Source organism: Myxine glutinosa, chromosome 1 (assembly GCF_964187855.1).
Source record: "Myxine glutinosa chromosome 1, kmMyxGlut1.1, whole genome shotgun sequence".
Taxonomy (NCBI): Eukaryota; Metazoa; Chordata; class Myxini; order Myxiniformes; family Myxinidae; genus Myxine; species Myxine glutinosa.
Window position 1 is genome coordinate 79287133 of NC_136261.1, and position 24730 is coordinate 79311862.

At 44.3% G+C, this 24730-nt stretch overlaps 2 protein-coding genes across 2 annotated transcripts in view; one reads left to right on the forward strand and one right to left on the reverse strand.

The window, feature by feature from the left end:
* Positions 1-4107, forward strand: part of PATJ (PATJ crumbs cell polarity complex component) — a 327659-nt gene extending 323552 nt beyond the window's left edge. Inside the window, 1 exon segment of the mRNA XM_078771907.1 lies at positions 3847-4107. Coding sequence (XP_078628033.1) covers positions 3847-3990 — 144 coding nt within the window. The 3' untranslated portion in view covers positions 3991-4107.
* Positions 4108-4806: 699 nt separating this feature from the next.
* TMEM38A (transmembrane protein 38A) overlaps positions 4807-24730 on the reverse strand; it is a 43416-nt gene continuing 23492 nt past the window's right edge. The window contains exons 2-6 of the mRNA XM_068114036.2: positions 19813-19969; positions 11956-12140; positions 9312-9399; positions 8660-8777; positions 4807-5561 (exon numbers count right to left, since the gene is read on the reverse strand). Of these exons, the coding sequence (XP_067970137.2) occupies positions 5346-5561; positions 8660-8777; positions 9312-9399; positions 11956-12140; positions 19813-19969 (764 nt within the window). The 3' untranslated portion in view covers positions 4807-5345. The remainder of the gene's footprint in view (positions 5562-8659; positions 8778-9311; positions 9400-11955; positions 12141-19812; positions 19970-24730) is intronic.

A 24730-nucleotide genomic window follows, 5' to 3' on the forward strand; every position in this document is an offset into this window, starting at 1 on the left:
GGGTTTCCAGAACATTGGAGAGGTTGTTATGCACCTGAGAAACAAGACTGGACCCAATATGTTGCCTTTGGGTACTCGCGCCTCCACTGGGAGAGGAGAGTATTCCATTGTGAGCAACCTCATGAGCGGAGGAAGTCAGAAAGATACGAAGGTAGCCTTGTATCCCACGGGCAGCAAAGTTGGCAAGCAGAGCAAGTTTCCAGATTTCCGAATGCCCAAAATATGTCGAGGGAGGTGGTCCCAATCGCTTGTTTCGGATGTAGTGAGTGGTTCCTTACATTGCTGAGAGAAGCGGAAACACATCCATGGGTTTAGTGACTGCAAGAGAATGCAACCTATGTCCAGAAGAGAAAGGAAATAAATAAGTACTCAATTAATCGATAATAATAAATTAACGAATCAATTAATTGATTAATCAAAAAACAAAAGATACTGTTTTTGCCAAAGCACTTGCTCACTATTGTGGTCAGAGATGAGGCTGTATGAAAAGAGGAAAGACAATGATTGTAGTAATGAATAAAGGTAGATTCCCTATGAAGTAATGAGTATTAAAGAGTAATCTTTTGTGAAAGTTCCTAGATGGAATTGATATCAGATGCTGTGGAGATAGTAGCCCAATACTTTTGTTAGGGGGCAGATTGTAGTTCTTGCCAGGTGGGCCTGTGCGAACGACAACAGCATTGAAGTCATGATCACAATAGCCAGAGAGATCTGGGATTTGGTAAGAACAGGGTGGGATGAGTCGAAATGGGCAGAGAAGGAACAGAATAAGTTGGATAAAAAGGAGGACGGAACATTTGCAGACATCTCGGGTGGAAGGTTTACAAATCGGGTCAGAGTCACAGATGCCCTTTACAACAACCACAAACCGCATTGCAGCTGAATGAACCCCGAGTCAACGGGCATGGATGGTGGCAGTTATAATCGCTGCAGATGAGGAAGAGAGTTTGGATGGATGGTTACGAGTCGATCCGTGTTAGCGGAAATAAAGGTAAATACGTAGTGTGTTCAAAAAGTATCCGACCTTTATTTTTCGTGCGTAAAAAAAAAGAAGAAGCTAGGGAGGCGTTGATTGGTGCACGTATGTAGGCGATCCTAATGCACACGCGTGAATTTTTTCACACCTGCAGAAGCTGTCATTCGACGGCAGACCGCCGATGAGTGAGGACATGTCAGTGAGCGCCGTCGGATTTTCGTTTTTGACAAAATGACGGAAAAACATGAACAACGCTACTGCATCAAATTTTGTGTTTCATCAAACTTACATCAAAACTGCAACTTGGTTTCTGGGTCGTACCCATAAACCCAGGACTCATCGCCAGTGATCACTGTGTTGAGGAAGCTGGGATCGCTGTTCACAGTCTCCAGCATGTCCTGTGCGATCTCCAAACGGAGTTGCTTCAGCTCAATCGTTAGCAGCTTTGGTACGAACTTCGCTGAGATTCTCCTGAAGCCCAAATCCTCCTTCATAATGGAATGAACGGTGTTGAATCTTGCGGATCGTTTCCACTTGGGAATCGCCAAGCTTTACACAAAATTTGATGCAGTGGCGTCGTTCAAGTTTTTCCATCATTTTGTCAAAAACGAAAATCCGACGGCGCTCACTTACATGTCCTCACTCATCGGCGGTCTGCCATCGAATGACAGCTTCTGCAGGTGTGAAAAAATTCACGCGTGTGCATTAGGATCGCCTACATACATGCACCAATCAACGCCTCCCTAGCTTCTTTTTTTTTACGCACGAAAAATAAAGGTCGGATACTTTTTGAACACAGTAGTATGTAGTCGCCATTATTGAGTGGGTCGTAGAACACACTGACAAATGGTTGATACTCAGAGGATTGAGCAGCTGGACGTATCTGAAGGGGTCAGGGGTTACTGCAGAACATTAGGTGTGGGAGGGTGGAGTTCCTGACACAAACTGCCGCACTACCACAAGGAAGTGGGTGATACTTGTCAAAGCAGAGAAAATAGTCAGGGAGACATCATGGTATAACAACCCCAACCCTTCAAATTCAAAATAAACTTATCACTACTTTGGAGTGTTAGGGAATCTATTAATTTATCAGAAATGCAAAAAAATTTAAATGATGATTTCCATATCTATCCATTTCAGGTTTTTTTTTTTTTTTTTTGTCCAACGCCCTTCCAACAAGGTCGGAGATGGGGACATTGAAATGAGCTCCATCTGACCGATCATCCGTCCATGTACTTTTGTGTATGCAATACGTATTTCGAAAACCTTGAACATTGAGTTTTCATATTGCAGAGATATATTCCTCATGACGTTATCGCAACCTGATTAGATCACGGCTGCGATTGGCTGAATTATGTTGCCATGGCAACCATCTTGGTAACTTCGCTTGTGTACGTTATATTTGAAAAAACGTTCAAGATTTAGCTTTCAGATTAAGCAGATCATCTACTCATATCACCCAAAAGGTTGGGGACCAAGAGTATCAGCTTGTAGTAATGGGGATTTGAGGCTGATGGAAGAGTTCAAACAGAATTAGAACACAGCGAAAAGGGGAGAAACACACTAACAGCAGGGTAGAGGAGCTGTTGGAGGAAGAATGGGCGAGGGGAGGAATGAGGACAAGGAGAGTGGGAAGACGTGGGGTGAAAAAGCTTTATACAAGCTCAAACACAGCAAGGACCTGAAAGAAGAAGCAAATGAAATGCGAATGAAACACAAAAAGGAGAGAGACAGACACAGAGACGCAAACATGTTATCTTACTCCAAAAGTAGAGGGATAGAGGAGAGAAGGGAAGGGTGGTTTCGGTCAGAAAGATCATAAGTAAGGAGAAGCGAGTTCTCTAACAAGAAACTTCAATGCAGGAGACCATTGGTCCCATCAAGCCGATGTGAAGGTTGCCGACCCATAGTTGTTTGTCCATGCTCTATAATTTTTTGAACCCTGAGTGTCACGTAAGAAAGCAGCACATACCATTTCTGGTCTTTCCTATGACTCGGCCGGGGTTCGAACTGCCGACCTCCCATACGCAAAGTGGATGCTCAAACTATTACACCACCGAGTCTTGTCTATAGGGGGGTGGGGGGTGGGGGGGACCTAAGGAGGAGGTTAACAGCCATAAATGTTTAGATTGAACAAACTGACAAAGCAGAAGTAAGTTACTGGTAGACACTGTAGACTGCTGGCCTACTGGGGAAAGCAGAGCATGGAAAGGGGAAGAGGGTGCAGCAAGACCAGAGAGGAAGCAATATAATGGCAGAAGTGGGTTTATTTTCCACTCTAAATAGCCCATCATTTGTGTAACTGGTACTTTCAATTGCATTCAATACAGAGAATGGTCAAGACAATTTTTAAAATCTTTCCACACAATGGAAAGAAACAGGAAGTTGCTCCACTCCAATATCAATTACATTTTTACTTGGCCTCAAAAATGCATCCTTTATCTGTGCTATCATTGAAACCTGGGTGGCTTAAATTTGACCCACGTTGGTGTTTATAATCGAGTTGATGTTCACCCTGACGGGCAACGACCACCACCATATGGTACAGTCGATCATCTAAATTTCAAAAGGCCATCATTAATTTTACTCTTCACGATTATACGCTCTTCCATCCTATGTTGACTCATTGCCCAACCGCCATCTTGGTTTTCAGCAAGTGCATCGAAGCGGAAAATGTGCGATTATTGCTTTCCAACCTTATTTTGAGGGAATTTTTTTTTTTTGTCTACCCAGTTTTGTATTAAGGTTTTGAGTGAAGCTTAAAATGTTTAGTGTTGATATTCAAGTTTCCTACATAAATACATGACAGTGGTGGTTACTATCAACATTTCTGATATTATTCGTTCCCTATTTTTCTTTTTTTGGAATAGGGAGCAGCCGGACAAGATGGTCAACTGCAACGTGGGGACCAAATTATCTCGGTGAACGGGCAAAACCTCGAGGGCATGACGCATGAAGAGGCGGTTGCCGTCTTAAAATCCCAAGGACCGGTTACTTTGGTCATCCTTTCTTGAACATCCTAACTCCCGCAGGTCTGATTTTATTTATCCTGAACACAATTTTATTGAAAACCTAGGCCGGGATAGGCTGTGCCAATAACTCGTGTTTTGTTCGCTGCAGATGGTGTTGAAGACTTCAATTATCGAAGATAATGTTTACAAAAAAAAATTATTGAAAGAGAAACTGTGCTATTGGGACAAATTATATACTTTTTACGAACCAATGACTTCTTCTTTTTTTCTTTTTTTTAGTGATCGAAATTGCATTTTTAAACAGACAAGTCAATATAATTCCAAGGTGTTGTTTCAACCACTCCCACAAACCTTTAAAATATATATATATATATATATATTTTTTTCCATCAAGAAAACTTGCATCGCTCAGACATTCAACAAAATTCCTTTTTTGCCATGAATGACCTTCAGGCCTAAATATTTCAATACTACCCAACATTTGTTGGTGATCATTGGTGACAGGTTTTCACTGCCAGGTGTGCAGAACGCAGTGTTTGTTCCAATGCAATTTGGACTCATGCCACAACCAACGTGCAATAAAAAGGCCAGTATAAATAACCACGTTTGTCAAAATAATTTCTGGCAGAAGTGCTTATTTTGTGGGGGTGGCCCAGGAGGGAGGGGTACACATAAATCTAGGCTCATAGGGGAGCTAAAGAGGAAGAATTGCTTTAAAGTGCATTTCACCCTCGTCACTGCAAATCGAGCCGAAGGCAAATATTTCGAATTTGTTTTAAAATATATATAATGCCTCCGGTGACTTCGTCGGCGGAGGCATAAAAAGATCAAACGTAAAATGAAACCACAAACCGGTGATTCCTTTGTTAAACTTTAAAAGGCTTTCAGGTTCTTATGATAACAAGCAAAGCACACATCTCATTTCGCATATCCAACCAAAGGGATTTACATTTAAGTGTCAGGCATGCATGATATTTCGAACCTCACATTTTAAAAAGCTTGTAACCAAAAGGTGTTCCTCAAAGCGACCATTCATTAAGCCACAAAAGTTAAAACCAACATGCCCACCACAAGTCCAAAGCGAAACGAGTCTGCGTTATGTAATCGCCACTTAACGAGTGATGCGATGTACACCCACTAGAGGGTGCAGCGCACGGCAAAGAGGAAGAAGAAGAAGAAGAAGAAGAAAAACATTGGGTGCATGACATCTGCAAACTTGGCACATTATTGAAGCTGTAACAGTTTAAAATTATGATGCAACGAGACGTGTAAAATACCTCGACTCCACGCCGCACACCCTATCCCGTCCCCAAAATATCCAGTTTAAATCCTTTGGTATAAAATGGCACAAACCTGAGGATACTATTTTTAAATGCTTTTAGCGCTGCCTGGCCACTTCACTCGGCCTTCTTTGTTTTCCGCTTCCGAAGAGATGCTTCGTTGTCGTCGCGCGTTTGCTTCCCTGGCTCAGGTGCCCGTGCTCCAGAGCCGTGACCTGCCTTATGTTCATCATGGCAGCTCGATTCTGGTGGAGATCCAAAGAGCACCCGGCACAGGGCAGACTCCACGGGTGCCAAAGGTGAACCGTGTGAATGCATTACTGTCAATGTCACCTTTGTGGAACAGGGGAGGAGGAGAGAGGAGGGGAGTTCAATATCGGGCACTTTTGCCAAATCAGACAATTCAGACAGTGCTCATTAGTAATTGTTGTGGAAAACCATTCAGGTCCGCACAACTTTTAGTCCAACGGTTTGGTTTAATTGCATTTAGATCATCAGATCATTCCTGTAAGTAGAAATACACAATAAGCATACGATGCGACATCTCATAAAGCCATTCGTATCAGTCAATGCAAGCAAGCTAGATATTCTATAAAGGCGTACCATTAACGAGGCTACCGATGTAACATGTCACAAGGGAGAAGTCTCGGAGCACTGACACAGCAACGGGTCTTATAGTCACGCCCCTAGTGGGGACAACAATGACAGCGAGCAGCGAGCATCCCCACCCGGGTTCAGTACGGATACGATTTCACTACATTCACCCCCCGTCAGAATTATACGGCCGCGTGGCTAAAAGCGAGTGAGCGTCAGCATGGGCGCGGAGTATTAGTCGGCCCAACCGTAGCGGGCCGGGCGGCGAATTTCTCTGCCAGCACGCGTTCGAAATTCCCCGGGTACGGCGTCTCGTAACCCTGTATCCCCGGTGTCAGAGGCGTCAACAGGGTCGGGTGATGAAGGGGGTAACGCCAAGTCGTCGGACCCGGGCAGTCTCGACGGGGGGAGGGTCGGTGGACTGTCGGCGATGGGAGCGTCGGGAGAGGTCATAGTCTCATAGACGGGTTCGACTGGTTCGTCCGATTCCCTACTAAGGTCGTCGACCCCGCAAGGGGCAAGATGACGAACGGAGACAGTAGTCTCACGACCATCAGACGTCATCACACGAGCATGCTCAGGATTAGCCTGGAGAATCTGCACTTTGTTCACAAGGGGGTCGTACTTGCTCGCGCGAACTGCCCGTTTAAGGTAGGCCGGCCCGGGCCCAGCGAGCCAACAGGGCAAAGACCGTATACACCCCGAGCTCCTGGGGTGGTGGAAAAGACGCTCGTGGGGAGTTTGGTTAGTTGCCGTACTCAGGAGTGCCCGGATTGAGTTCAACGCCGCAGGTAGCGACCAAGCCCATTTATCGAGGCCCCGGCCGTGGGTCCGGAGATGGAGCATGACGGCCCTCCAGATAATCCCGTTGAAGCGTTCGATCTGCCCATTAGCCTGGGGTCTATACGGCGTGGTGTAACTAGACGCAACGTTGTTTTGGAGCAGATAGCCGCGCACCTCCTGAGACAAGAAGACTGCACCCCGGTCGGTATGGACATAGGCCGGGTAACCGAACATTGAGAACAAGTTCTGTAAGCAACGCATCACCGTGGCAGCAGTCATGTCCGCGCACATATAAGCAAAGGGGAATCGTGAGTACTCATCAACGATAGTGAGCAGATAGCGAGAGCCGCTCGACACCGGCAAAGGGCCCTTGAAATCCATCGCCAAGCGTTCCCACGGGCGTGTAGCCCTCACCAGAGTCCCCATAGGGGGTTATAGAAACGCGGTTTGATTTCCGCGCAGATAGCGCAGTCGCGACAGATACGGCGGATATCGTCAATCGAGTAAGGGAGATTCCCACTCCGCACGAAATGAGCGAAACGCGTTACGCCGGGATGGCCCGCAGTAGCATGCAGCACCCGTAGGCCCTCCAACGAGGTGATACCAGCACATGTAGTGGGGCGCGATAAGGCATCGCACACAATAGCATTCTCTTAAAAAGAAAGTCTGAACGCAGAAGTCTCAGCTGGCTGTCCCCGTCGAAAAGATTACATGATGCTCTTCCTCTTCGCATGCCTCTGTCTATGTACTCTGGTGATGCTGCACCACAACAGCATTTTTAGTCGGATATAACTGCACATGTAGTCAGGTTCACTATGTTAACAAATATAATTTCGTTCAAAATTTTGGTAGATTAGCAAAACTATACATTTTTGGAATATTCAGAGCATGAGGAATCCAAAAATTAATGTTTACATTTGCGTAGACACCTTTGGGAAAATGACACTCAGGACAGTGATGAAGATAGTCAGGTTCACTATGTTAACAAATATAATTTCTTTCAAAATTTTGGGATTAGCAAACCTGTACATTTTTGGAATCTTCAGAGCATGGAGAATCTGAAAATCAATGTTGGCATTTGCACAGACACCTGCATGGCCGCCATTTTGGATTTTGAAAATGGCCGCCATAAAATACATATTTTGCGTGATCTCGGCTTCTAGTCAACCTAGAGACTTAATTAAATATGCTAATCCTATGTTTTCTGGGTCAAGGAATCAAATAAAGGCCTCAAAATAGTGCTCAGGATTATAGAAAAGCAACAAACAAAGGTAATTGAAAACCATTGTCTTTATATTTCTGATATAACTGTATTACATAATACATGATATTGCAAGTCCTTTGAAGTTATAGGTTGTTATAGGAAGTTATAGGTAGTATCAGATTGAACTATAAGTCCTATACACAGGATCTACGAGGTCTATACCGTTCAGGAATATGCTTTTACAGATCTTCATCACTGTCCTGAGTGTCATTTTCGCAAAGGTGTCTACGCAAATGTAAACATTAATTTTTGGATTCCTCATGCTCTGAATATTCCAAAAATGTATAGTTTTGCTAATCTACCAAAATTTTGAACGAAAAAACATAGTGAACCTGACTAATGGGCCTAAATTCAGGTCCCAACATCTCCAAAGTGAATACACGACCAAACAAACTATCCTGACACCCCTCGATTCACAACACCTCGGAGGTCTTGCATCCAAGCACCGGCTCGACTCCGCTTCGCCTTCGACGTCACACGGATTCGGGCACATGCAAGTCAGTAAGTTGGAGATTAGTTGTGAATGACGTCCATTGGTTCTCAGTTGCGAGATGGAGAATAACGGATGGCCTATTTGAAAGCTAATTTGGATTACCGTTAATAATTCCTGGCAGGATGAAATTGCAGCAACCTTTTCAGCAACTATTGACAAACCGTACACCAGGGTGCAGCCTTTTTGTCGTGAAAATTCTTTCACTGAAATATTACATGCCACTTTAGGAGTTTCATTTCACAAGTAAAGTTGCACACCAGGAAAGCTTGTGAAGCAGTCAAAGTAAGGCAAGCTTACCTTTGTGGTCACCAGTAAAGTGGTTATAATGAGGATAAGAAGGTCCTTGGAGATGGGCAGGTAACCGACCTTCTGCATCATGAAGAGCACCGCTCCCAGCAGTGTAGCCTTGGTGGCACTGAGATGAGAGCTCATTTAGATAGCACTTGTTAACATTGGCGGCCTATCTATTTTATTACGTACTCAAGTATGATAGTATTCTACCCTCCTTGCTCCGGCCTTCCAATCCCCTTACCTTCACTCTCCACTCCTCCCACACCTAGTAAAGTAGAGCAAGTGAAGCATTGTTGCATCACTCTCAGTGCGTGTCTGATTCCCTTGGCTGCCTAGGCCTTTATCTGCACCGTGAGCCAGAGTGGTCTAAGCCTCTAGCTGGAAAAGCAATTGATTCAAAAGTAATTTCATTTTCGTCATGTATGGAATTTTCAGTAGTGTATGTCAGATTAAGCTTCGGTGAAATTTGTACTTTTACGATCAAAACCCAATTTGAACTGAAATCCAGGGAGGATTGCAAGATACAGGAGGCCAGCTGAGCTCATAATATAAACTTGCAAATGTCATTTTGTACATGGAGACGAGATGATCTTTGAATGATCAGTAAATTCATTTTTAAAATACAGTCGTGGGGTGAGGTGTGTGCTGCGGAACTCACAAGGGCATGTCCAAGAGCTCATTTGTCTGAGGCTTCCAAACACCCCTCAGCAGTTGCTCAATACAAGCGATAAGTCCACTTCCTGCACCTGCGGTAAACGGCAAAATAAAACAACGACATAAGTTCCACCTAATTTCCACAGTTTGCATATTAGTTAATACAGTGAGACAACGCTGGAATTAAATAGAATTATTATGTGGCTAAATAATCATCTTTTCATTTCATATGTAGCTTGTGGTTGCTCGTTGAACCATTGCTGGGAGCATGGCAGTGCCCCTTGTAGGTCAGAGCAGGAATTTGGAATTTGGTCAAGGTTCCGGCAATAGCACACCTATTCTTCACGAATGACACAGATCTTTAACATCCATCATAGAAGAACGGCACTTGGTAGAGTGCATACCTCCACCAGGCTGAAGTTTGTTTTGTATCCCACTGTTAGGCCGGATCTGGATCCGGACCTGAACCAAAATCGAATCGGCTTGTTCTTGCCAACTAACCAACTCGTCCACCAAGTTGTCATAACTCGTCCATAACTTTTTGAAACATAATGCTACACATCGCTTTTTGCCCGACCTCTCAATGGTGAAGAATCACTTAATAAATTAAATAATTCTCGTATCGAATCCATAATCAGATCTTCACCAAAATCGAATCGATTCATCCTTGTCATACCCCCAATCTGTCCACCAAGTTTCGTCTGAATCCGTCCATAATTTTTTGAGATATCCTGCTATATATCGGCTTTAGCCCTATCACTCAATGGTGAAAAATCACTTTAAAAATTCTCTGATCCGGATCCGGATTCGAATCTTCACCAGAATTGAATCAATTCTTCCTTGTCATATATGCAACCTTTCCACCAAGTTTCTTCCAAATCCGTCCACAACTTTTTGAGATATCCCGCTATGCATCGTTTTTGGCCCTATCTCCCAATGGTGAAGAATCACTTGAAAAAAATTCTAGTAGCCGAATCCGGATCTTCACCAAAATCTAATCATTTCGTCCTTGTCACATACTCTACCTCTCTGCCAAATTTCGTCCGAATCTGTCCACAACTTTTTGAGATATCTTGCTCACAGACAACAACACAACAACAACAACATGCATTTTAAAGGCCATTTTCCCTACTAGAGAGGGGGTTAGTCTTGCGGTCCCCATGACAATCTTCTCCATTTTGCCCTATTTTCTGCATCTCTCCTTGTTAACCCCCTTGCCCGCATTTCTTCTTCCACCATCTTTAGCCAAGTCTTTCTCGGTCTTCCCCGTCTTCTACTTCCTTCTTCATTCATTTCCAACACTCTTCTCAACCAGTCACTTTCATCCTTCCTCAACACATGACCAAACCATCTCAACCTGTTCCTCTTCACAGCATCAATCACAGGCTCTATTCCCATCATCTTTCGCAATTCATCATTTGTCTTCCTCTCTCTCAACGATACTCCACACATCCGTCGAACCATTCGCATTTCCACCCTTTCCAACCATTGTTGCTGCTCTACGTTCATTACCCATGTCTCACTCCCATAAATCATAACACTTCTCACACATGCAGCATACACCTTTCCCTTCAGCTTCAACGACACTCCCCTCATCTTCAGCACGCCACTCAGTTCCCGAAACTTCTTCCATGCACATCTCACTCTAGCAACCGTTGCCGAGTCTGATCCACCTTCTCCATTCAGCATGTCTCCGAGGTAGCAAAATGCTTTCACACCTTCCAGCTTCACGCCATCTCCAAGATCCAACTCAACATTTCCTCCATCTGCAGCTCCCTCTGTGCACACCTTACATTTGAATGTAGCTGCCACACTGGTTAATGACCCTCTCAGACCACTACATTTTTGATGAACCCACTCAGCGCACATTGTACATTGAATGGAGTTCACTCCGACACCCTTCCTTCACACAGCACATGGCCACTTCCCAGTTCTTTCCACCTCACCACATGCTTTACCACTTGCCATCACCTTCGTCTTTCCGATATTCACCTTCAGACCTTTTGTCTCCATACATTCCTTCCACTTGTTCATCTTTTCCTTCAGTCCATCCATACTTTCCGCAATCAACACCAGATCATCTGCATACAACAACTCCCACAGTAAACCCTCCTTGCTCACAGACAGAGGTGAAAACATAACCTTCATCCATTTTCAGTGGCGGAGGTAATAATTCTAGCAGAAGGGACGCACAGTTTTAACGTCCATCCAAGGGATGGTACAAACATTGATACATTCCCCTGCATTTGAAACACCAGGATGACAGTTTAGAGCTCTGTCGGGATTTGAAACCAGGATAGACATCGAGGAGGTAAGTGTGCTTATATACATCTCGGCCATCTTACCCAATAATTGGTTGTAACCACCATTACAATGAGGCAATTATTGCACTGCATGTGATTAATAGATTGTTCTTCAACCAACCTCATCTGACGATAAAGGTTCAGATGGGTCCAAAGGAGGATTACATCAACCATGGTGTAGGCTTAAAATCTTACTCTATGAAAGACACTGGAAACTTAAACAAGTAGGCCGAACAAAAGTAGGCCAACCCTCCCTTTCCCCCACATTTCCTCCCTCCCCCCAAAAAATATCATTGTTAAAATTAACGTTGCTCTAATGGAGATCGAGAGCTTGGTGGCACTTACCCTTAGCCAACCCAACGGCCACCATGACAATGTACCCATGGTGGTACACATGATGTGCATGTGCCACTCCGACTGCGATCTTCCGTACACGAGCGATCTCCTTTCCAGACACAATGATGAGCTTGGCAGGAAGAAGTGAACAAAACTTGAAGAATACATCCTTCGGGAAATAGAAGATCATGTACCTGCAGCGAAGAGCAGTCAAATGCTGTTGCTGAAACATGTTTCATGTATGACCATAAATAATGTCAATGATCTATTGTGAAAGGGAGAAAAGTTTATTTCACCTCGCACATGGAAGTCTCACAAAAGGTTCATCAAAACCGCCGGGAAAAGGCCATAATTCAGATTATTCCCAAATTATTTACATGTCTGGTATGAGGTGCATCGGTGCAATTCAAGGTTAAGGCTAGTATGCCTACAATTTGATATGGAATGTATTGTTTGTTATACACGACTGCGTAATATTTGCAAAAGAGATGTTTATTGTAAAAACGGATGTTTCGGTTATGAACTCAACACATAAGGAACCCAAAAATTAGATATTTCATTAGTCAGGTTACCTTTCCCCTAGTAACAGGGACGAGGGGAAAAATGCATTGTGTGTGTTTAGCAGGTTCTATCCACTTTGTAACTTCCCACCTTCTGGAAATCCCCCTCTCCATCCATCCATCCCAATCCCTCACTCTTTCCCTCTCAAACCTCTCAAGCCCCGTACTGGCTTATAAAACGCCCCTCTTCATTTAATCAATTTCTATCCCTCCTTTCCTCAATCCATTTGAATATTTTACCCATCCTTCTTCCCTCTGCACATTTCCACAGCACAAACCATACACACAACGCAACATGTATCACTAGCAGAGGTACCCGGCTTTGCACGGGAGTGGGAGGAGGAGGGGAGGGGGAAGAGGAGGGGAGGGGAACGGGGGGGAGGGGGGAGGGGGAAGCGGGGGAGGAGGAGGGGAGGGGGAAGAGGAGGGGAGGGGAATGGGGGGGGAGGGGGAAGGGGGGGGAGGGGGGGAGGGGAAGGGGGGAGGGAAGGGTGCGGGGGTGCCCAGGGGAAGAAGGGCCCCTCCCCTCCCCCTCCCCCCCCTTTCCCCTCCCCCCCCTCCCCTCCCCCTTCCCCCTCCCCCTCCCCCTTCCCCCTCCCCCTCCCCCCTCCCATCCCCTTCCCCCTCGTTCCCCTCCCCTTCTCTTCCCCCTCCCCTCCTCCTCCCCCTTCACACCAGGGGGGTTGACTCAGCCTGTCATCCCACCGAGGTCGGAAGTCGGAACTCATTGTCGTCAAATAAATGTAGCCTGTATGTTTCACTCTTTGTCACATGCCGTTGGTCCCATGTCAATCGGATGAAGTTGAAAAATTAACGTTACGAAGGTTCTCTGGGACGTACTGATTCCGAATAATGAAGTTGAAAAATTAACGTTCCGAAATACGCTAATTACGCTAACAGAAGCGCTGGAGGGAGCACTGCGCTCCCTCCCTTAGATTCCCTCCCTCTTCTGCTAGCGCTAATTACGCGTAACACACTAATTTTAAAACCCGAAGTTTTTTTAATTTTAAGGTGTGCTGTAGTCAGAAGCGCTAGAAGCGCTGCGCTCCCTCCCTTCGAATCCCTCTCTCTTCTGCTAGTGCTAATAATACGCTAATTTTAAAACCCGAAATTTTTTAAATGTTTATGTCTCCGTGACATTCCTGGGACCATCCCGAGTCGAACAGTACTTTCCGCTCGCAAATCCGTCCACGGGTTCTCGAGATCTTAGAGATCATAGATACATAGATCAGGACCAACTCTACTTTATATATATAGATTGTCTCACAGCACACACATTATGCCACAAAACACACATTCAGAGCCACATCACCAAGAATCGGAACGTGACCAAGGGTTGCCTGCCTTCCTGCCTGTCTGTCTGAGTTGTTAAGCCGGAGGACAGAGCCAGAAGCATTGTGCTGGGGTGAAACCACGAGAGTGAATGGCAGCACGAGATCCTTGAGGTGCAGTGGCTCCATACGAACACACACCTCTCCAGACATACCGCACACCTCTTCAGACACACCGCAACCACTCCTCAAACTTCTTTATCTCCAGTTTTCCCAGAGTGATTGAGGCGCACCTGTCCTGTGTGCTTAGATAAGTTAAGATTGTGTAAGGGGTTCTTTCGTGCTTAGGGGTTAAGTTCTGTCGTTTGTGTTATTTCTGTCACTGCATTCTGTACATACCTGTGCCTTTAAATCGTTTATGAAATGTTTCCAACCTGCTCGGTTGTCCGTTTTCACCATTGGTTAGACATATTGTATGTAATAAATAGCCGGAAAGTTGTACCTTAGTAATTCGCTGCATTCGATAGCTGACCTCCTACCTATGGTTTCACTTGGCCGTACATAATAAGTAGACAGTGGGATTTTTGACAGCGCGGTTCCCCAGTTGGGAAAACTAAATCACCAGTAAGCTAACATGGTAATTGGGCGTGAGGATTCTGCTTGATTTAGTTTCCTCAACCGATGTCCACGGTTGCTCAGCCACCCGTCAGGTAGCAGTGTTATCCATGGCTTGTCAGCTTCAGGGTCGGAGGTCAAGTAGCAGGTCCGCCTCCCCCCCCCCCACCCCCCCCTCCTCCTCCTCGTGAGTCCCGCCCAATGCCCCAAAGCCATAACAATTTATCTATCTGCACCCTCATCTGAGAGGGCAATCTGCAGGGTGCACACAGTATGCCAGTGACGTTATTCTTGTTAATCTTCCAAAATCCAGGCTCACTGCTCACCTCCACCAATTTGTTCCTCTTTTATCTTGCCTGTGGAACCATTCTTCCCCTGAATTAATGGTTCTTCTTTCTACTGGAAAGTAGTGAAATGAACACTACTCATTAGGAAATGGAAGAATGGAAGAATGGAAGAATGGAATGAAATGGAAGAATGAATAAGTAGTGAAATGAACACTACTTAGTTCTGAGTTCAGTCACTTCTTTCCCTCGAGTTTCAAGACAACTTTTCACCATTACCTCGGGTCATCCCCCATCCATACTCCTGATCTACTCTCACCCAAATGACCCAATTCCTAAGTGCTCCCTTCTTCCACATTATTGTGATTTCCCCTCCGCCCCCCCCCCCCCGCCCGCCCATTCCTCCCTCTCTCTCGCTCTCTCAACCCCTTTTCTTTTGTTAGTTGGTTTGTTTCATTCCCACCTTCCCCTTCCTCTTGTGGTGTTTCATTCAGCGGGTTCACCCCCATGTGTCCTCTCCCCCCACCCCCTCTCCCCTTGACCTCGCCCTCACTTCTACTCTGCTGTTGGTGTTTTCCTCTTAATTTTGTCCCATTCAATTCTGTTCTAGCTCTTCCACAAGCTTCGGCAACATATACAAAAATAGGACCACGGGTCCTGAAGCTCACCTGGATCAGGAGCAACAGTCACTCAAACACCCTGCAGACCCTCCTAGACCCTGATTTTTGTTTTAACACCGTGAACAAACTTTGGTACATCACTGGTGAAGATGGTTGTGACCAAGTTTCACTGAAATTGTGTGTAGTTTGAAAAGATAGCAAATAGCTATTTTGGGGGTGGTAGAGTGGGGGGGGGGGGGGGGGAGGAGGTAAACCACCTCACCCTTACCCCGTAGACCCCGAATATTGGTGCAAATTTTGATGGAGTCAATAAACCTTCTTTAAGCATCAGATATGAAGCTTGTGGCCAAATTTCATCAAAATGTGTTTGGTTCAAGCGATGGTGACTGAAGTGTTTATGAACTCACTTACCTACAGACACTACTCGATCGCATAAGCTCACCAGACTAAAGACTGGGTAAGCCAAAAATGGTGCTAACTGCCTGAAGTCCAACACTGATTGTGCGGTCAGGTCTTCAAATACATTTTCCAAAAAATGTGGCCTTGCTATCAACTGCCGTTTCTTTGAAACAGGTTAAAACTTCACTTCACTCACTCTCTTCAATCGCACTCCTCCCTCCAGGTCTTTAAAACAGCTGTTCACCACCATCTCTTATCTTCCCCCATCCAAAGCCTTGATCTTTTCTACCCCTGCTAATTTTTATTTTTTTAAAATTTTTTTTGTATACAAGATCGAGGCTCGTGAAAGAGCTAACATTAATCACACAAAAAGACAAACCGACACACAAAACACAAAAAACAAGGGGAGCGGCAGACAAGATGGGGAGAGAGGGGGAAGGACACAAACACAACATTTGAGAGCAGGGACATCGGGAGGACTTGGGGGGAGGTGGGAGAGGAATAAAACAAATGAACACTGCAAGGACTCTGGGGTGAATTACCGGGGGTATTAATTCACCCCAGATGCACTTTTTTGAAATACCAACTTCTTTCCTGGAAGTCCTTAGTAGTGTCCATGTGTTGTATACCTCTCTCCCACCCCTCCCTTCCCATGCTCCCCAACCCCAAGCCCTCTCCCTCCCACAGATCTCCCGATGTCCCTGTTCTCTACTATTGTACTTGTGTGCTTCCCTCTCTCTCCCCATCTTGTCTCCCGCTCCCTTTATCTTATGTTTTATGTGTCAGCTTGTTTTTATGTGATTAATGTTAGCTCTTACACGAGCCTCGATCTTCGATCTTGTATTAAAAAAAAACAAAAAAACGTGGCATGATGATCCAATCGTGAAATTCAATTTAGTTTTTTGCCCAATAACCAGATCACCAATAATCATGCGTTTTTATGAGAATCAGATTTGTCTCAGGTAATTATAGAATGCCACTGAATGAAATAGGGCATACCACTCCCATATAATAATATTTGCTGAAGGAGATATTATAATAGTTCTTGAAATACTACACCAAAATAACTTGATATAATATACTAGTAATATCTACAGGTAATAAATGCATGAAAAGGGAGGGACTGACTTTAGGCCTTCTAGCTTGGATTAAAATCTCAACCCAGCTATAAACTCTCCTGGTGTATTGCATGCAGGACGAGGCACTAATCGGCTCGTTTACACCACGTCTTTGAGACCGCTTGTGAACGGGCCAAGTGACCATGAAAGCGAGTTTGGCGTACACACCGTACCTGGCCACCAATAAATAATACATCACGTATTTTGTACGTGCGATGTCACGCGCTGCTTAACACACGCTTATACGTACTTGCTTATACGTACTCGTACTCCCAGACTGAAAGCAACAGTCTATATTGTGTGAGTTGCCAGCAGAGACGATCTCTTTGCCTGCACAGACTGAGAATGTCGCGATAATTTTCTCCTACCTCTCAGAAATCAAGAAGCCGTGATGACGTCACCAGGATGACGTTGAATGGCCTTGGTATTCGAGCGGTTGGCTCACCACTCAAAGCTCCGCCCATGACTGAGCAGATTGGTGCAGAACGTGCGAGCCGTCCATCAGAAGGACGTTAAGCTGGACGATCCGTCCGCCAGCACTGGGCGTTGTCTCCACACATGCAGGTGAATCTTGGACATTTAAAATCCCACGGTGTCCTTTGTGAAGAGGAGAGTTATGGCTCCGTGAAGAAATTGCACAATTTCAGCCCGTCAGGTCCAGCGAGCCATTTACAGACGGCCAGAACCGTTCACCTCAGCCGACCCGACAGGTTACTAGGAATAATTGGGGACGGGGACATTGAAATCGGAGAGGGAATCAAAATATGAAATGAGGTAAACCCAGGAACTTTTACCGAGAAACCTCCTTGCTGAGGAGAAACCACTTTATCTCAAAATTATATGTCCTTCCTGATCTTAAATTAAACAAGTAAGGAGACGACGATGGTTCACGAGCGAGTGGTATTCAATGACAAAGGTCAAAACCGACATTGAAAATATATAAATAGGAATGCATTATTTGTTATGAGACTAGTTAGCTACACAATACCGAAAATTATGTTCGATTCCGACAACTTTTAAAATTTGACCTTTGTGACCTTGAAATGTCAAAACGAAGGTTACTGACCTTGAAATGAGATAGAAAATAATGTATAATCAGTTATGAGGTTAGTTAGCTACACAATACCGAAAATTCGGTTCGATTCCGACAACTTTGACCTTTGTGACCTTCAAAGGTCGAAGATTTTGAAATTTGTTGGAAAACTTGTATTTCATGATGTATGTGATAATATAAAAACAAGTACGACATTTCACCCTATCAGGAAGCGAACAATGTAATAAAACCATCAAAAATCGACTTTTCGAAATTTCCTGACCTTGTGACCTTGACCTTGGGGCGAAAATGAAAAATCGAGCTCCGTGGGGCTAGACACACGACATTGGCCTACCCAAATACCGAAACCCCTGTCAGATTCCACCAAACCCCTCGGAGAAGATGGAGCTTGAAGTCGATTACCCCCTAAAAAGACATCTTTTTCGGGCGTGGCTCCGCCCACAATGGGCGCAATACGCCCACTCTCGGCAGGACACAACTAGATCATGATATCAACCTCCCACGCATGTTTCATCAAGATCGGATGATATCATCGGGTAGTTATGCTGCGGACAGACAGACACAGACGCACACCCATGACGAATATAGTGGTCACTTGATAACTCGTGAACCAATAAATTCAAACTGGCAGCACACCCACCAAACTTCTCAAATTGTCAAATCGAGACGAGTGGCAAAATGATCATTGCACTGTAGATGCAATGGAGAGACCAGCCGGCATGATTTGGAGAGCGCGACGCAAGTGAAAGTTTAATCACAGAGATACCAAGAAGAAAACCAAAAGTACTTTTGAGTGGCACCGGGTAAAAGAGCTTACTGCAGGAAAGGTTTCGCTTGTAATCCAAAATGTACAGCTCAGATTAGTACCACATGTGCACACCTCACATAAAAACACCGCAAGACGCTGAATTGCAAGGGACATCGTCCTTCAGCCAAGCATTAAACGACATTGACAGACTCGTTCCCTATCCCCGTCCAGACCAAATTTAAAGCGTGTATATTTTGAGCACGGCGAGCGTTACATGCATGCAATTTGCTGACCGGAACATAGAGAGTCCCGTGGAGGCAATTTCTGGAAAGCCCAAAGAACCGTCGGTTCAAATGAACCTCAAAGAGATTATCGCTAAGCAGGGTTTTGCTTAGCCGGATGAGGCAACAGTCGACCGAGAATGAGCACCCACCCTCCAAGCTTTGGATGAGAGGGGAAAATACATGGCATTTTGTAACAGCAAATCGCTGCTGGGTTATGATGGGGGACAGGGAAAGGGGTGCGGGGTTGCGGGCACAAAAGTCTGCTGCCTCCCCCCACCATTCCCCACAACCCACAGCTCCGCTTTTATCCCCTTGCACCCTCATTCCCTGTCTTCCACCATGTTAATGAGACGAGGCTGGGATGGTGTGTGGAGCTCTCTTCCCATCACACCCACTATGGCAACACAATGGCCAGCAACCGCACAGGAATCCCTCGGGACACCTAAAGCCAGTCCATCAGAGGCTATAACCACGGCAACCAATCGGGTCCTGGGAAATTAAAGGGTCACATAACCCCGATATCACAAATTATTTCTGAGAACAGAAAATGAGTTTGAACTTTGGGGTTAGATAGAGTGCCTTAACCATTGGCAAAGTTTCAATTGACAGGCTGCCATTGACTCCGTGATGGATGGGATGGGAAACGAGGAAAGAGTTTCATTTCAGCCACTTAAACACTTTAGCTCTTGAAATCAGATGATCAGAGAATCATATATACTTTAAAATAATCAATACAAAAAAAGTTTAAATCCAAAATGAACTGGAATCACAGACATTCGCAGGCGAATGGAAGCATCTCCCTTAAATTACGATCTTTGTCAAGAAATTGAACTCCTCCCTGCAGGAATGGAGACATGATAAATAAAATACAGGGATTCAACTGCAAAATTCGCTGGGAAGTGCGAAGCCTCACCACACGATTGTGGCAAGCACAATGTTGATGTTGCTTTCAAAAGGCTGTACGATGGGTTCTCCGAGCATGAAGGCAGCAAGCATGGCTCCGCCAAAACAAGAGAGCATACTGCATATCCAGCACGTGATGGGGCTCTTCCGCGACACATTGGAGATACCTGCACATAATCACACACGCAGGTTATCGTCACCAATATATATATATATATGCATGCAACTCCAAAATTGGTCACTTGGTGTTTTACAAAACAAAAACTTTAGTGTGCTCCAGCAGGCAAAATATAGTGGCAGTAAGTCCCAAAAATAATTTCCAGGTGTAGTGTGTCCCAGGAGACATATTCTGTGGAAGTATCACCACTTTAAGTTGCCCATTGAAGGGCCGAGATGGGCACTCCCACCCTCGGGTGTCCTCGAGTGGGAGTGCTGATGCAAGTACTGAATATATGAACTATACTCGTGACGGTGTCATTGCTGCTGAAGCTATTCCTGGGCTATGCTGGATGGTTTGCCATTACCTTCCAGGCATCAGTCAGAGCAGGAATTAGCAATTTGCTTAGGATGCTGGCGATAACTCACCTACTCTACGCGAAAATCACCATGGGATATTTGACGTCAATCAATGGCCGGTGCTGGTAGACAGCAGGTCATTCTGCTCGACGTCCTTCCGATATACGGTCGACACATTGAACAGTTTATAGCTGCATCAATATTTGAACCCAGGCTAGACAGCTGAAGGTGAAAGGTGAGTGTACATACATACCTCAAAGATATCCTGTCAGCCAACAATACATAAATAAATTAATATATGTCATAACAAATCCAATACCATACACATTAGGGTGCATCAAACGCCCTTAGGTTCTTGGATTTTAATGTCTATTCTCTCAAATGTTACACTTGTTGGTAGAAGTATGTATGCAAAAAATAAATGAAATCAGAGGTGGTCCTGGGTGGCCACCGGCCACTTTTATATATTTAGGGCCATTTTCGGGGCCGCACTATGTAAAAATGTTTGATTTTGTTATTTTACACCCAAACCTAGTCATGTTTGGTATCAAATTGAAGGTCTTGATGAGAGGAATACAAATATAACAATTTTATGCAAAAAACGATGGTTTGATAATTAGTTTGTATTTTTACATGAATGAAATCGGAGGTCTAATCGTGGGTCCCATACTAGTAGTCTAATAATATCCTTTATTTTCTTTCAGATGGCAGATAAGAAGACCAGATTAGCAAGTGCCATTTTTGGTCTTGGCAATGCTTTTACAGAAGCAGATGGTACATTGACAGGAGTCCGCCTCCCAACTTGCCGGCAGGTTCTTCGATGCGTGATGTGGTACATCCAGAAAGAAATATGTGAAGGCAAACAAACTCAGCCACTGAAATGGAAATCTGCCAGCATCGTCCTTATCCAGCTGAAAAAATTCTACACTAAAGCAAATATTCCTATGCTTTCAGACCATCAATGCTGCAAACTAATACTTGACCTTCTTAATGACAATAACAAATTGCGTCAAATACCTGTTTCTCGCCGAGAATCTCCAAGCACTTTGGCTAAGTTGCAAACCATGAATGAACGTCTTGATAAGACCTTTGGTGTATGGACAAAAGATGCAATGACAAACATTAAGAATGAGGAAGATAGAGTATTTTTAGAGTCAATGAAATCTGACAGAGTAGCCTCATTTGGTGGTGTTGACAAGAAGAAAGTTGATAAAGATCATAGAAAAGAAAAACGCCTCTTAGCGGAAGCTTCAAGATGAGAACATCATGAATCGTCCAGTGTACAAGAGATGACAATTAGTTCTGTATGCTCTGATGATAGTGACTCTGCAGATAGCTTGGAAGAAACTGAAGAAGAGGCGATTCCAGAGTTTCAAAGGAAGCGTAGTCACCACAGATCAACATATGCAGGTACATCTGCCTTTATTCCTCATGATATTCTGAAAAGACATTCAGTTGTGTCTGTTGCTACTCGACTAAACATAACTCCTGTTCAACAGGTTGCGCTCACCAAAGCTGTAATTCAAGAGGCAGGAGGTGATCCACGTCGTGTGGCCAAGTCGTACTCAACTGCTGATAAGGCTCGACGATCAATAACAAGTGCTATCGCCAAAGATATTCAAGAAAATTGGATCGCCCCAACAGCTGCAACACTTCACTGGGATGGCAAGCAGATACCAACGCTCACAAACAAGAATGTCAAGGAAGAAAGATTGCCAGTGTTGGTTGGGAATGCCACTGATGTAAAGCTACTGGGGGTGGCTAGATATCCTCCTGGAAGTGATAGGTCATCAGGTGACATCATTGCCGAGCACACTTACACGTATCTACATTCATGGAAGTGCAAACAATCAGTTGTCAACTTATGTTTTGACACAACAGCATCAAACACTGGACACGTTACAGCTGCCTGTGTTACCATTCAATCAAAACTGGACCGTGCTCTTCTGTGGTGTGCATGTCGCCATCATGTTGGAGAGGTAATCCTGGATCATGTGTTTGACGTTCTCAAAATTGAGGCATCAAAGTCTCCAGAAGTATCTTTGTTCCAAAAATTCCAGAAGAATTGGGAACGCATATCGCATGCAAAGAATGAAAGTTTAACCAAAATTGACATTTCCATGTACAATGACTATGCACAACAGCTGCTTTTATCCTGCAAAAACAAGGTTTTAAGCACAATCCGCACAAGCGCTTCATACTGTAGGGAAGACTACAAGGAAATGGCACAACTCTGCCAGGTAGTCCTCGATGATGATGTCACAAAACAAGGAACACTCCACAGACCAGGGGCCATGCATAAAGCAAGGTGGATGTCAAAGATTCTTTATTCCATCAAAATATGCCTACTTGAAGAGCAAATTTCTCTACTACCTCGAGGAACTGTAACAACACAACATCAACAGAAAAAACTGAAGGAGTTTGTTGTTTTTGTTGTTTATATTTATTGTGATTGGTGGCTCATATGTCAGTCTGCTTCAAATGCCCCATGGTTTGATTTGTGCTTTTACAAGACTCTGCTCAACTATAAAGCTGTCAACTCAACCATTTCAGTCAGCGCTGTGAAAGCTTTTGATAGACATTTGTGGTATTTAACCCCAGAACTGGTTGTTTTGGCACTGTTCAGCAATGCAATTCCTCAAAAGGATCGTCGTGCCCTTGCAGATGTGTTACTGGCCATACAACCAGATGAAATGCCAAGCACTCCAAAACACCGCTACGGTTCTGGATATGGCAAACCGTCATTTCCAAAAAATTACAGAAGCGACAACCCTGGCTGATCTTGTGAACGAGGACTCGTGGTTTACAGTAAACCTTCTTCACCTAGATATGACCTTCCTAACAGAGGATGTTGACACTTGGCAGAACAATGAGCACTTCAAGGCAGCCAAGTCCATTGTGGATGGGCTTAATGTTGTGAATGACCCTGCGGAGAGAGCAGTAAAGCTCGCAACTGATTTTGTCTCAACTGCAAGAAGAGAAGACCACTTCCAAAATCTTCTTCAAGTGGTTGAATGTGACCGCAAAGCGAGGCCAAATTTGCGGAAACGAGCAAAGTTGGAGTAGTGACATTGGCGTTGTGCTTAATACATTTTCAAACTTTTAATCAATGAAAGTACAATACTACAACACTGTACTACAACTTTGTAATATGAAGAACGATTTTGGTTAATTTTACATTGACATGTAAGGTTGTTTTAACTGTTTGATATTAGGCATTTAGTAAAAGTAGGACTTTACTTTTGTATATAGGTATAATGGTTAATTTTACATTATCTTGTAGTTAATTTTACATTATCTTGTAAAGTAGTTTAGCTGTGGCCCTAAATGGCCCTAAATATATAAACGTGGCCGGTGGCCACCCAGGACCACCTCTGATTTCATCTATTTTTTGCATACATACTTCTACCAACAAGTGTAACATTTGAGGGAATAGACATTAAAATACAACAACTTTTTGAAAATCATGGGGCGTTTGATGCACCCTAATACACATCAACATGTATATAATAGTCAGTGGCACAATTGTTAGAGTGTCCCCTCTGAGTCTGGCAGGTCAGTGGTTCAAACCCTGGCAGTCATTCCATAGACTTTAACAATGGTACATGCTGCTTCCTTGCTTTTCGACGCACGGTATTTAAAAGGATAGAGCACAGACAAACAACTCTGGAAAGGCAATGGCAAACCACCAAGTGTAACCCCTTGCCAAGAAACTGCACATGTAGAGCACATCAAAATCAAATAAAATACAGGACAAAAAAAACAAACTTGAAATCTTCAATTTATTCATTCAATGGTGACTGGCTCGTACTTTTTGCTCGACTTGGGTTTGCCAAAACATTTCCGGTGCCTGTCTTGTGCAACCAAAATACCGTTTCACCATCAACTTAGCTCATGTATGTAGTTACCTAATATGGCCACTTTTGCTTGGCATTTTGGGGGCAACCACGTAGAGCAGGTCTTACTGCTTTACCATTTGTTATTAAAGTACACCACAGTTTACGCTCGCATTGTGTGGACCACATGGTGTTGTCAATCCATCCAAGCATCGAGGCACTGTGAAAGGCAATCAAATCTCAATGGGAATTGACTGTGGCATGTGGCTTTTGTCTTACCATAAAAGGATAGGGCTGTGTCTAAGATCATGGCAGGAAGACGCACTTTCACTTACATCTATGTGGCTGTGCCCTCCTCACATTAGCCGAAGTCAGCTGATGTTAACGCCCCTCATCACAGCCAGCATCCCATAGTCAAATGTTGATGAAACGAAGGTGGAATCTATCCAGTTGCAATGGCAGTTCAGTTTTATGTAAAAATTGGCAAATACTCAACGCCATCTATTTATTATGTACAACTATGGCTTAGGAGAGCTAAATAGAACCATCAAAATTGAAAGAAAAAAGGGGAAAACT